This window comes from Lepidochelys olivacea (assembly GCF_965140295.1).
Source record: "Lepidochelys olivacea isolate rLepOli2 genome assembly, chromosome: 4".
Taxonomy (NCBI): domain Eukaryota; kingdom Metazoa; phylum Chordata; order Testudines; family Cheloniidae; genus Lepidochelys; species Lepidochelys olivacea.
Window position 1 is genome coordinate 106,400,490 of NC_140414.1, and position 13,762 is coordinate 106,414,251.

The 13,762-nt window shown below is 46.5% G+C and overlaps 1 protein-coding gene across 1 annotated transcript in view; it reads right to left on the reverse strand.

The window, feature by feature from the left end:
- Window positions 1-319: 319 nt before the first annotated feature.
- DTHD1 (death domain containing 1) overlaps window positions 320-13,762 on the reverse strand; it is a gene marked incomplete at its 3' end in the record, with an annotated part of 34,803 nt that continues 21,360 nt past the window's right edge. The window contains exons 8-9 of the mRNA XM_084625762.1: window positions 1,439-1,496; window positions 320-639 (exon numbers count right to left, since the gene is read on the reverse strand). Coding sequence (XP_084481888.1) covers window positions 320-639; window positions 1,439-1,496 — 378 coding nt within the window. The remainder of the gene's footprint in view (window positions 640-1,438; window positions 1,497-13,762) is intronic.

Here is a 13,762-nt window from a genome sequence, read left to right on the forward strand (position 1 = left end):
TTGGCACCACTTAAATGTAATCTGGTTTTAGTGGGCTTTTTTCTTTTTAAGAAAAAAGAGTGCATATTTTTGCACTTATGTCTCACTGAATGGACCAAAGTAATTCTTTTGCTGTTTCTAAATTGCTTAAAAAAAGTGGTGGTTGACAGCTTCAACCTGAAGAATTAATAAATTTTCTCTTACTTCTATTGTAAAGCTGTAGTTTTCTTACATGTGATAGCTACTTCGGGATAGTCTAATAACATGAGCTCCAATAACTGGATATCCGGAACCAAGTTATACAAGTTTCCTAAGGTGAAAACATCTAGAAATCTGTCTTTCAGTTGTCCATCTCAAACCAGTGTTTTTGCCAAGTGAATGCTTTATTCTCCCACTTGAACCTGAGCTCTTCTGAAAGATCACTTCTGCCACTCTTACGAAGATAACGAGATAGGAGTCGCTGTTTATCAGCTGATCTTGGAAGATTCTTTTTCCAGAAGCAAAGAAGCTCATAGATCTGATGTGTGAGATTATCAGGGCACTTCAGTCTAACAAGCTGAAGAGTGCTCCGACGGATAGGCAGGTGCAGAGAGAGCAATGATGCATTATCTTCTGAGAGCTCCTCCGCAAGCCAGTACAGCAAGTTATCCCACAGGGCCTCTGTTAGTCAAAATGTAAATGCTTGAAAGGTGTTATTTAGACTTTTTAAAATAATATTACAAATATATTTTAAAAGATCTATAAAATCATTTATTCCTGATGCCTTCTCCTAGACAAATGTTTAATTTTTAAAAAGATCTCCAAAGCTGAACATACTGTAGACTATGGGTGAAATCCTGTTCCCATTGAGGTCAGTGGGAGTTTTGCCACTGACTTAAGCAGAGTTAGAATTTACCCTGTCTATGCCTGTAATTTTGCATTCTAGCACAAACTTTGATTATTAACTTCCCTGACTCAGTAATGATCATTATACTTTAATTGTGTAGAGGAAATCAGCAATAAAATGCAGCAGCTCAAATATTTTCTACAACAGACCAGGGAAGAGAACACACCTTCCCGAGGAAAGGGCTGAGGGAAGGCAGGAACTTCTTTGACAACCACCGCCTGAACGTTCCTCCCAGAGGGGCACGTCACTGGAAGATGCAGGCCACTGCAGAGATGGAGCAACGAGCGGCAGCAGACCTCTGTGGCAAGAGGGCTGCCACACCATGTTGAGCCGTGAGGAGGCACCAGTGATGAGCTGACCTCCTTCACAGGACTATATAAGCTATTTGTTTCCCTGCTAAAGTTTCTCAGTAACCTTTTTTTTTTCATTTCCTTTAATATCATTTATTTACATTCTTCTGACTATGAAAGGGTCAGTTTAATAAATGAAAATATTGGCACCAACTAGATTAGTGTAACTTAATAAAAATAACTTTAAGAATAACTCCCATCTAGTGCAAAAAATAGCTCTTACCTGATGAATCAGTAGAAATTCTTTTTGTGCTTTGTGGCCGGTTGATTGATTTTTCATGCTACCAAAGAAAAAGTATTTAGGGAGGGAGAATGAACAAATCTGCCTGGGGAAGGGGATATGAGGGTGGAAAACAGTAAATCAACGTTTCAAGCAGAGTGCTGCTTATGCCATTACCACATACTGGGCCAGATTCAAAGCTACTGTAAATCAGCATACTCCAAATGAAATAATTGAAGCTATGTCTCTTGCAGCAGCTAACAATGGGCCCACTGTACTTGACAGTATGTCTACACTGCAATCATAAGGTGTGATTTGGAGCTTGTGTAGACATGCCCAATTTAGCTTTAATCTAGCTAGCTAATCCAGAGGTGAAGGTGTGGCAGCATGGGCTTCAGCACTGGCTAGCTACTCAAGTAATTTTCCAGGGTTCTTATGGGTCTCAGTGCCCTGATACTCATGTTATCTAGACCAGCGATTCTCAAACTGTGGGTTGGGACCCCAGGGTAGGTCAGGACCCCATTTTAATGGGGTTTCCAGGGCTGGCTTTACACTTTCTGGGGCCCAGGGCCAAAACCCAAGCCTCACTGCCTGGGGTCGAAGCGGAAGCTTGAGGGCTTCAGCCCTGGGTGGCAGGGCACAGGTTACAGGCCCCCTGCCTGGAGCTGAAGCCCTTGGGATTCAGCTTTGGACCCCTGCCACCATTAGGGGGCTCAGGCTTTGCGCTCCTCTTCCCCCTCTCCCCCTCCTGGGGCAGAGGGACTCAGAGGAGCGGGGGAGCTTAGGCTTTGGCCTCCCTCTGGGAGTCATGTAGTAATTTTTGTTAGAACGGGGTCATGGTTCAATGAAGTTTGAGAACCCTGATCTAGATTAAAGGTGTGTGTGTGTGTGTGTGTGTGTGTGTATATATATATATATAGCTTGGGGTATCCTTTATGAACAAGTTGCTGCATTTGTGCAGATGTGCACAGTAGCAGATGTTCTAAGATATGATTCACATTGCCATCTATGTGTCATATGACAAATCTATTATGAAGGGGTGTGTGTGTGTGTATATATATATATGTGTGTGTGTGTGTATATAACATGAAGGAATGGAGTCTAATTTCAGATACTGAAAGAAATGTGCCTGTGCACCTTGAACTTCTCTAATCTGGCACTTTCTGGTCCAGCAACATCTGTAGTCCAGCATAGGTGCCGACTCTGTGGGTGCTCCAGAGCTGGAGCAGCCACGGGTTAAAAATAGTGGATGCAGATCATCCACCGGCACCAAGCTCCTTGCGAGCCAGTGGCCCTGTGCTTACCAACTCCTCTGCCTCCCTCCCAGCGCTTCCGGAGCACCATAAACAGCTGATTCACGGCGTTCCAGCTCTGGGAGGGAAGGAGAGGATCTGGGGCCAGCGGCCGGGCCCCCAGGGAGGGGGCCATTCTGGGCGCAAAGCCTGGGGGCTGCTGCAGCACTTCCTGCACGTATGGAGACCTGCTGGCACTCTGCATTGACCTCCCGTGGTTCAGCAAATTCTCTAGTTCCAAGGCTGCTGGACTAGAGGTTCAACCTATACATGCAAGTGTCACTGTTTACAAAGATGATGATACCTAGCACATACCTAGAAATTGTTGGCTTATTAATTTCATAGCACAAACTTTAGGAAGGGCACACTCTAATAAACATGTTTTGTGGGTTTCACTGTACATGAGGAAATGTGTGAAACTTCTCAGATGTATAGATTAATCAATAATTCTACCATTGCAGCTACACTTACTCTTTTATTGTCTGGTGCAATATGTAATTTTAACACATTAAAAAGATCATTATAAGCAATGGTCTGTATTCTCAATGATAAAGTGCAGTATTTTTTCCTACTGCCCTTGATTCACTGAGTTGGGGAACAGAGCCAAAATATTGCCTGCTTTATTCCCCTTTCCCTGCTCCCTTCTACCTGCTTGGGATGGGGAAATTAGAGGTATGTAGCCCCTACTCTTACCTCCCTCTAACAGCAATATGGGGACTACTAACATGGTGCTGCGTGACTTGGCCTCTACCTGACCTTACGTTAACAACCTTTTGAAAAGAGAGACTTCAAATGTTGTTTAAAAATTGGAAAGAAGGAACTGAGGTCCATGGGTATTGAGTTATGTATTCTAAAAGCCACCACAACCATGAGTTCCCTGCTCACCTAAGGTTTAGCCTCAACTCTGAGGCTGATTGCTAGCAGTCCAGAAGGTAGGGATCCTAATGTGGATTTTGTGCATGGCAGTGCAAAACCCAATCAATCTTGTATGCATCTGAGGGCCTAATTCATCATTGTAATACACAAGTTTTACAGCAATGCAACTCCCTTGCAGTCAGTGGAGTTGTACCAATATAAAATGATCACAAAGTCCTAGAAAAATAAAGTATTAAATGAAATGGGATGAGAATCTCTTCCAGAGGGGGCACTGTTCTTCTTTCAAGATGACAATGGTCTTTATTTTTGTCTTGCTCAAATAGGCAGTTATATTTAAACATGGAGTTTAATTTGCTAATGGGGATTTAGAGCTAATGGGGGGGGGGGGAAGGAGGGGGGGGAAATCACCTCTTGGAATCACTTGATTGTTTTCTCCTCATATTTACTCCACTTTTACACCCGTGCAGTTAGTCCTGATTTATACCAGTAGACTTGAGTTCAGAAACAGGCCTATTGTTTTCTCTTTGAGTTAAAAGGAAAAAGTTGAGGTAGATGTGACGGGGTATATCTGGCCCTTTGAGGCTCCCCCCTGGAGGCCCCATGGTCCTACCACTCCCTGCCCCAGGAAAGGAGCAGTGAAGGTGGATCCTCCAGGCCTGCCTAGAAAGGCTGCACAGAATCAGCAAATCAGAGCCCAGCTGGCTCAGATAAAAGTAACTGCAAAGCCTGCCCAGATCAGTTCCTGGGTTGGTGTGTGCTTGCTTGTTGCTGGTCACAAGAGCTCAAAAAGAGAACCAGTAGATGAATTTTGGTGATATTTGTATTCAGTGAGGAGGAAGAGGCTCTGAGAACTTCAGCACTGAGGTACGGGTGAAGACAAAGGGGCTACATGGGAAAAGGCCCAGATAATAGTATCAGGTAACCAAAGGAAGCAGTATGTGGCTGCTGTGAGGAGGGTCCCTGGGCCCAGGTCTCCCCACCGGCCACAGGGCAGTGGCCTAAGCCCTGAGAACGGGACAAGTCTCCTTTAGAAGCCCAAGCAAAGAGCTGGAATTAAAGGGCCCAGAAACAGGGCTGAACATCCTGTTGAGGGCCGTCAGGTAGTTGGACTTTCCCTACCCTGGAAGGGGTTCATCCATTTTACACTCTGGCTTGTCTGGAGGGCTGAGCTACTGAAGACCTACCTAGTGAGGTCAACAACCTACAGAGGTGCCTGGGGCAGGAGAGCTTGCAGCATCACATCCAGCTGACAGGAGGTACCCACTAGAGGTGAGTGTCACAGTAGGCAACAAAATTCTTAAATGCAGTTAAAACAAGATAGCTCCATCACTGGGTAGCGCTGCTGAATACCAATGTGATATTCTGTGATATTGTGGCACATAAAAATATAAATGTGAGGAGAATGGTCATGGTTTGGATGACACCATTATTTTTTTAGAAACTCATTTTTCAGGAATTTTATGTTGAAAAATAAGAAAAAAATGAATATAACACTGGAAAGTCCAAAACGTAACTTAGTTTGCAAACTTCTGCTTAAGATTGGATTTATCAGCAACTTCTTTTGATAATATTTTAACTTATTAAGGCTTGGAATATGGCCAGTTCTCAGTGTCATTCTGACTAAAATTGAGAAAATAGCTAATGCTCAGAGCAGGCAGGGGTACATGGAGTATTTAATTTCCACCATTACTGGTTCTCCCCATAATGGAGGTGCCAAAGAGGTCTGCTGTCAGAAGAGAGAAATTAAGGCCAAGGTTAATTGTGGAGGAAGATACTATTCAGTGTGAAGAAGGGGTTACAAGGTTTGGATCCAACAATTTTTAGGAAGAATGATTTTGACATTTAGAATTCCAATGGTCAGTGTACGTATCAAAGTTATCAAAGAAATCTGCTGAGGGTATGCTTCCTATAATAAGGAAGACTGAAAAGGGGTCTCTGTAGGTTTCTGGCTGGCTGGGTTCCTGTTGAATTAACTATCTAATGCTACTGGAATTTCATTGTATTGCATGTATTTTTAATGGTGTATTACGGTGCCTACAGCCTTGGATAAGCATCTCTTTATTATTTTGAATCTAAATAAAATAAGGCCGAGTAATATCTTTAAATAAAAATACATTAGGTGGGTGTAAAAGAAAGAGCTCTCTCGGAAGTTATAATAATTCAAATTGGTTTGCAGTCCAACTTGGTGAAAATAATTTTGTCCTATGCAATTATTCTCAAATGAGCATTAAGGTGAAATCCTGACCCCAGAGAAATCTCTGGAAAAACTACTGGCTTCAGTGAGGCCAGGATTTCACCACTAGCATCTAAAACACATAAGCTTTTGCATTTCTTGGGGGTGTGTGTGTGTTTTTTTTAATTGGGGGTGAGGGTTGGGGGACATAACTATTTTTCAAAAAGTTAGCTATAGTTAAAAGTCTCATAATTTAAAAATGACACGTAATATTAACCTTAAACTTTCAAAAAATATTCTTTTGGGCAGAGATTGCACAAGAAGCATTCTGGGCAGTAAAGAGCTTTGTGTTTTTTTCCCAAAGTTTTACAGGATGCAGATTGGCCTTATAGGGAAAACTAGCTCACCACATACTAACTCACTATCATATCACTGTAATTAAACACACTTAAGGGGGAGCTGAATACAAATAACTGAAAATATTGTCAGGTGGGTAAGTAGTGGGTCATTTTAAAAGAGATCCCATTTGTTCATGTCACCAAACAACCAAACTGTCTGCTTAGGGGATATTGTTGGCTGGTATAAAGTGTTGTGGGTCAAAATAATGGTGGCTTCTGTACTGAGATAATTGCTCAGTGTTTTCCTTTATTGTTGCTATTGGTCTTTCACTTTCATGAATATGAAGCTTAATCCACAAACAACATTTAAATTAAATTCAGAGTTTGTGAGAGCAAAGTGGTAATTATTTACAGTTCCAAATAGTAATTATAGAGAAAAATACATGAACTGAGGGGCCAGATTCTCATTTTATTTACACTACTGCAATTCTGGGGTAACTACATTGTAGTGGTGGATGTGAGATGTTTTAAGTGTTGTTAAATTTAACATCCTCTAGATGCCAGTGTCATGTCTACATTTGCCTTATGTGAAACATGCTTTGAGAAGAAAAAGTCAAAAGCCTGTGGTTAAAGAATAAGCAGTTATGGTATAGAAGGAATGCTCATTATTGTAAACTGGATATTTTTTAGTTTGGATACACTGATCTAAGTGTAAGAAGAGTTATGGTCATTTTAACAAACTATATTTTGTTGTAGTAGATTGCAATGCATTTTATTTGTCTAACTGGAAGAAAATTGGCCCTTTATTATCCCATAAAGGCGAAAAGCCAGTGTTGTTAGGACTGATCCTGGATCTCAAAGAGGAAAATTTTAGCAGAATTTGGGGGATGGGTGCACGTGTGGATTTAAGAATATATAAGCCCCTCCATTTTCCGTTTAAACTGATTTTTTTTACTGAAAAATTCTTGAGCTTTTAAAGAAAGTATTCCATTTTTTGATTTTTCACCCTACTTTAGTATCATTCAAATATATAAAAATATTTTTTTAGGAAAATGCAATACATTGTATAATGTATATATTACAATAATGCATTAGTCTGTGTATATGCAAAGCTGCCTGTTGAAGTAAGGCTATGTATTAGTCTAGAAGATACACACAACAAACTGGTTTCAGAGTAGCAGCCGTGTTAGTCTGTATTTGCAAAAAGAAAAGGAGTACTTGTGGCACCTTGGAGACTAACAAATTTATTTGAGCATAAGCTTTCGTGAGCTACAGCTCACTTCATCGGATGCGTCCGATGAAGTGAGCTGTAGCTCACGAAAGCTTATGCTCAAATAAATTTGTTAGTCTCTAAGGTGCCACAAGTACACAACAAACAGGCATGCTCACAAGCTCTGAAGTATGTGTGCATCTGAACGTACTAGCAGTGGTGAGCTGGAGCCGGTTCGCAAGAACTGGTGGTTAAATTTAGAAGCCCTTTTAGAACTGGTTGTTCCGCGTGGGACAACCGGTTCTAAAAGGGCTTCTAAATTTAACAACGGGCCAAAAGTGGCACCTTAGGCGCCGACTCCATGGGTGCTCCAGGCTGGAGAACCCAAGGGGAAAATTTGGTGGATGCAGAGCACCCACTGGCAGCTCCCCACCCCGGCCCCAGCTCACCTCCACTCCATCTCTGCCTCCTCCCTGAATGCGCCACCTCACTCTGCTTCTCAACCCCACCCCCCCGCCTTCTTCCCGCAAATCAGCTGTTCGTGTGGGAAGCCGGGGCGGGCTGAGAAGCAGGCGGTGGCTTTGCACTCAGGCCCAGGGAGGCGGAGGTGAGCTGGGGTGGGAGGGGGGCAAGGAGGGCCACCCGCGCCACAGCAGGTAATCTGGGGGGGGGCTGCACGCAGGGGAACCACTTCCCGCCCCAGCTCACCTCCACCACCCTCGGACTGAGCGGGAAGCCACCGCCTGCTTCTCAGCACTCCCAGGCTTCCTGCTGAACAGCTGATTTGCGGGAAGCTGGGAGGGGGCGCGGAGAAGCAGAGCTGGGTGGTGCTTTCAGGGGGGGAGCGGAGGTGAGGTGAGCTGGGTGCGGGGTGGGGAGCTGCTGGTGGGTGCTCTGCACCCACCAAATTTTCCCCGTGGGTGCTCCAGCTCCGGAGCACCCACGGAGTCAGCGCCTAAGGTGCCACTTGTGATGTGATCAGTGGGGGAAGTGGCTACCCCCCCCCCCCAACTATGCTCCCCCAACCCTAGGAGCCAGAGGGACCTGCCGGATGCTTCCTGGGAGCTGCCCCAGGTAAGCACCTCCAGGACTCCCGACCTCACCCCCCGGCAGGTCCCTCTGGCTCTTAGGGGTGGGGTGGGCACCCACTATGGTGGCCCATGAGACCATCCTGCCTGGTTCTGGGGGCAGTCGGGGGACAGGGGAGGGGGGTGGATGGGGCAGGGGCCCTGGGGGGGGCCTCAAGGAACGCGGGGGGTTGAATGGGGCAGGAGTCCCGGGGGGCGGGGATGGGCAACGACCCCCTCGTGGGGTGAGGAGGGAATCGGTTGTTAAGATTTTGGCAGCTCATCACTGCGTACTGGTGAATCTCACACCCACTATGTAAACATTTCAAGCTGTTAGCAGATAATGGTTTAAAGGTTTGACACACTAAAATTGGAAGAAAACAAAAATCTGTAACAGAATATGTTTCAGAACACAAGGAAGCATTTGAAAGTTTTAAAAACAAAAACAGGAGAAAAGGATTAAATTGAGTGTATGCACTGCAAATGGTGTGGCCCAATTATTAAATGCAAACATTTATTTAAATGTTTTTAAATAATAAAAAACAGAAAATGCTCTAAGTGCATTAACTCGGCGGAGTGCTTCCACAGTACTGAGGCTAGAGTTGACTTCCGGAGCGTTGCACTGTGGGTAGCTATCCCACAGTTCCCGCAGTCTCCGCTGCCCATTGGAATTCTGGGTTGAGATCCCAGTGCCTGATGGGGCTAAAACATTGTCGCGGGTGGTTCTGGGTACATATCGTCAGGCCCCGTTCCCTCCCTCCCTCCGTGAAAGCAAGGGCAGACAATGGTTTCGCGCCTTTTTTCCTGAGTTACCTGTGCAGACGCCATACCACAGCAAGCATGGAGTCCGCTCAGGTAACAGTCATCGTATGTCTCCTGGGTGCTGGCAGACGCGGTACGGCATTGCTACGCAGCAGCATCAACCCCTTGCCTTGTGGCAGCAGACGGTACAGTATGACTGGTAGCCGTCATCGTCCTGTCCGAGGTGCTCCTGGCCACGTCGGCCAGGAGCGCCTGGGCAGACATGGGCGCAGGGACTAAATTTGGAGTGACTTGACCAGGTCGTTCTCTTTAGTCCTGCAGTCAGTCCTATTGAACCGTCTTATGGTGAGCGGGCAGGCGATACGGACTGCTAGCAGTCGTACTGTACCATCTTCTGCCGGGCAGGCAAGAGATGTGGGTGGCTAGCAGTCCTTCTGCACCGTCTGCTGCCAGCCAAAGATGTAAAAGATAGATGGAGTGGATCAAAACAAGAAATAGACCAAATTTGTTTTGTACTCATTTGCTTCTCCCCTCCCTCCTCCCCCCCCCGTCTAGGGGACTCATTCCTCGAGATCACACTGCAGTCACTCACAGAGAAGGTGCAGCAAGAACAATAACTTAGGTGCACCATTTCTTATTGGAACCCTCCGTGAAGTCCTGCCTGAAATACTCCATGATGTAAAGCCACCCCCTTTGTTGATTTTAGCTCCCTGAAGCCAACCCTGTAAGCCATGTCATCAGTTGCCCCTCCCTCCGTCAGAGCAACAGCAGGCAATAGTTCTGCGCCTTTTTTCTGTGCGGACGCCATACCAAGGCAAGAATGGAGGCCGCTCAGCTCACTTTGGCAATTAGGAGCACATTAAACACCACACGCATTATCCAGCAGTATATGCAGCACCAGAACCTGGCAGAGCAATACCGGGCGAGGAGGCGATGTCAGCGTGGTCACGTGAGTGATCAGGACATGGACACAGATTTCTCTGAAAGCATGGGCCCTGCCAATACATGCATCATGGTGCTAATGGGGCAGGTTCATGCTGTGGAATGCCGATTCTGGGCTCGGGAAACAAGCACAGACTGGTGGGACCGCATAGTGTTGCAGGTCTGGGACGATTCCCAGTGGCTGCGAAACTTTCGCATGCGTAAGGGCACTTTCATGGAACTTTGTGACTTGCTTTCCCCTGCCCTGAAGCGCATGAATACTAAGATGAGAGCAGCCCTCACAGTTGAGAAGCAAGTGGCAATAGCCCTGTGGAAGCTTACAACGCCAGACAGCTACCGGTCAGTTGGGAATCAATTTGGAGTGGGCAAATCTACTGTTGGGGCTGCTGTGATGCAAGTAGCCCACACAATCAAAGATCTGCTGATACCAAGGGTAGTGACCCTGGGAAATGTGCAGGTCATAGTGGATGGCTTTGCTGCAATGGGATTCCCTAACTGTGGTGGGGCCATAGACGGAACCCATATCCCTATCTTGGCACCGGAGCACCAAGCCGGCGAGTACATAAACCGCAAGGGGTACTTTTCAATAGTGCTGCAAGCCCTGGTGAATCACAAGGGATGTTTCACCAACATCAACGTGGGATGGCCGGGAAAAGTACATGACGCTCGCATCTTCAGGAACTCTGGTCTGTTTCAAAAGCTGCAGGAAGGGACTTTATTCCCAGACCAGAAAATAACTGTTGGGGATGTTGAAATGCCTATATGTATCCTTGGGGACCCTACCCCTTAATGCCATGGCTCATGAAGCTGTACACAGGCAGCCTGGACAGTAGTCAGGAGCTGTTCAACTACAGGCTGAGCCAGTGCAGAATGGTGGTAGAATGTGCATTTGGACGTTTAAAGGCGCGCTGGTGCAGTTTACTGACTCGTTTAGACCTCAGCAAAACCAATATTCCCACTATTATTACTGCTTGCTGTGTGCTCCGCAATATCTGTGAGAGTAAGGGGGAGACATTTATGGCAGGGTGGGAGGTTGAGGCAAATCGCCTGGCTGCTGGTTACGCGCAGCCAGACACCAGGGCGGTTAGAAGAGCACAGGAGGGCGCGGTGAAAACCAGTTTCATGACTGGCCAGGCTACGGTGTGAAAGTTCTCTTTGTTTCTCCTTGATGAAACCCCCCGCCCCTTGGTTCACTCTGCTTCCCTGCAAGCTAACCACCCTCCCCTCCTCCCTTTAATCATTGCTTGCAGAGGCAATAAAGTCATTGTTGCTTCACATTAATGCATTCTTTATTCATTCATCACACAAATAGGGGGATGACTATCAAGGTAGCCTAGGAGGGGTGGTGGAGGAGGGAAGGAAAATGCCACAAGGCACTTTAAAAGTTTACAACTTTAAAATTTATTGAATGCCAGCCTTCTTTTTTTTTTTTTGGGCAATCCTCTGTGGCGGAGTGGCTGGTTGGCCGATGGCCCCCCCCCACCGCGTTCTTGGGTGTCTGGGTGTGGAGGCTATGGAACTTGGGGAGGAGGGCGGTTGGTTACACAGGGGCTGTAGTGGCAGTCTGTGCTCCAGCTGCCTTTGCTGCAGCTCAACCGTACACTGGAGCATACTGGTTTGGTCCTCCAGCAGCCTCAGCATTGAATCCTGCCGCCTCTCATCATGCTGCCGCCACATTTGAGCTTCAGCCCTCTCTTCAGCCCACCACTTACTCTCTTCAGCCCACCACCTCTCCTCCCGGTCATTTTGTGCTTTCCTGCACTCTGACATTATTTGCCTCCATGCATTCGTCTGTGCTCTGTCAGTGTGGGAGGACAGCATGAGCTCAGAGAACATTTCATCATGAGTGCGTTTTTTTTCTTTCTAATCTTCACTAGCCTCTGGGAAGGAGAAGATCCTGTGATCATTGAAACACATGTAGCTGGTGGAGGAAAAAAAAAAAGGGACAGTGGTATTTAAAAAGACACTGTTATAAAACAGTGGCTACAGTCTTTCAGGGTAAACCTTGCTGTTAACATTACATACATAGCACATGTGCTTTCGTTACAAGGTCACATTTTGCTTCCCCCCACCGCGTGGCTACCCCCTCAACCCTCCCCTCTCCCTGTGGCTAACAGCGGGGAACATTTCTGTTCAGCCACAGGCAAACAGCTCAGCAGGAACGGGCTCCTCTGAATGTCCCCTGAAGAAAAGCACCCTATTTCAATCAGGAGACCATGAATGATATCTCACTCTCCTGAGGATAACACAGAGAGATGTTGTTTGAACGCCAGCAAACATACACTGCAATGCTTTGTTGTACAATGATTCCCGAGTACGTGTTACTGGCCTGGAGTGGTGAAGTGTCCTACCATGAAGGATGCAATAAGGCTGCCCTCCCCAGAAACCTTTTGCAAAGGCTTTGGGAGAGAGCCGCGAATGCCAGGGCAAATTAATCCTTTCACATGCTTGCTTTTAAACCATGTATAGTACTTTAAAAGGTACACTTACCGGAGGTCCCTTCTCCATCTGCCGGGTCCAGGAGGCAGCCTTGGATGGGTTCGGGGGGTACTGGCTCCAGGTCCAGGGTGAGAGAGAGTTCCTGGCTGTCGGGAAAACCGGTTTCTCCGCTTGCATGCTGTGAGCTATCTACAACCTCATCATCATCATCTTCTTTGTCCCCAAAACCTGCTTCCGTGTTGCCTCCATCTCCATTGAAGGAGTCAAACAACACGGCTGGGGTAGTGGTGGCTGAACCCCCTAAAATGGCATGCAGCTCCACATAGAAGCGGCATGTTTGGGGCTCTGACCCGGAGCGGCCGTTCGCCCCTCTGGTTTTCTGGTAGGCTTGCCTCAGCTCCTTAAGTTTCACGCGGCACTGCTTCGGATCCCTGTTATGGCCACTGTCCTTCATGCCCTGGGAGATTTTGACAAAGGTTTTGGCATTTCAAAAACTGGAACGGAGTTCTGATAGCACAGATTTTTCTCCCCATACAGCGATCAGAGCCCGTACCTCCCGTTCGGTCCATGCTGGAGCTCTTTTGCGATTCTGGGACTCCATCATGGTCACCTCTGCTGATGAGCTCTGCATGGTCACCTGCAGCTTGCCACGCTGGCCAAACAGGAAATGAGATTCAAAAGTTCGCATTTTTTTTTCCTGTCTACCTGGCTAGTGCATCTGAGTTGAGAGTGCTGTCCAGAGCGGTCACAATGGAGCACTCTGGGATAGCTCCCGGAGGCCAATACCGTCGAATTGTGTCCACAGTACCCCAAATTCGACCCGGCAAGGCCGATTTAAGCACTAATCCACAGAAATCTATTTTAAGACCCCTTTAAGTCGAACTAAAGGGCTTCATTGTGTGGACGGGTGCAGGTTTACATCGATTTAACGCTGCTAAATTTGACCTAAAGTCCTAGTGTAGACCAGGGCTAAGTCTTATACAATGTGAACTAGCCAAGGGAAACAAGAACCCCTCTGCCTTCAAAGAAAAGAATGAATTCCCTTCCTAAAGACAGCTAGCTGAGTGAACTCCAAATTAGATACAGCTGTGCCCGAGGGGTGAGGCTCTGATTCTGAAGTGCTGTTAAGTGATAGGATAAGTGACTTACTTTCCTGTCTGTCTTCTACAGATAGACTCTCCTTTTCACCATCTGAGAGGGAAGAGGTTTTTTGTTTTTGGTACTGAAA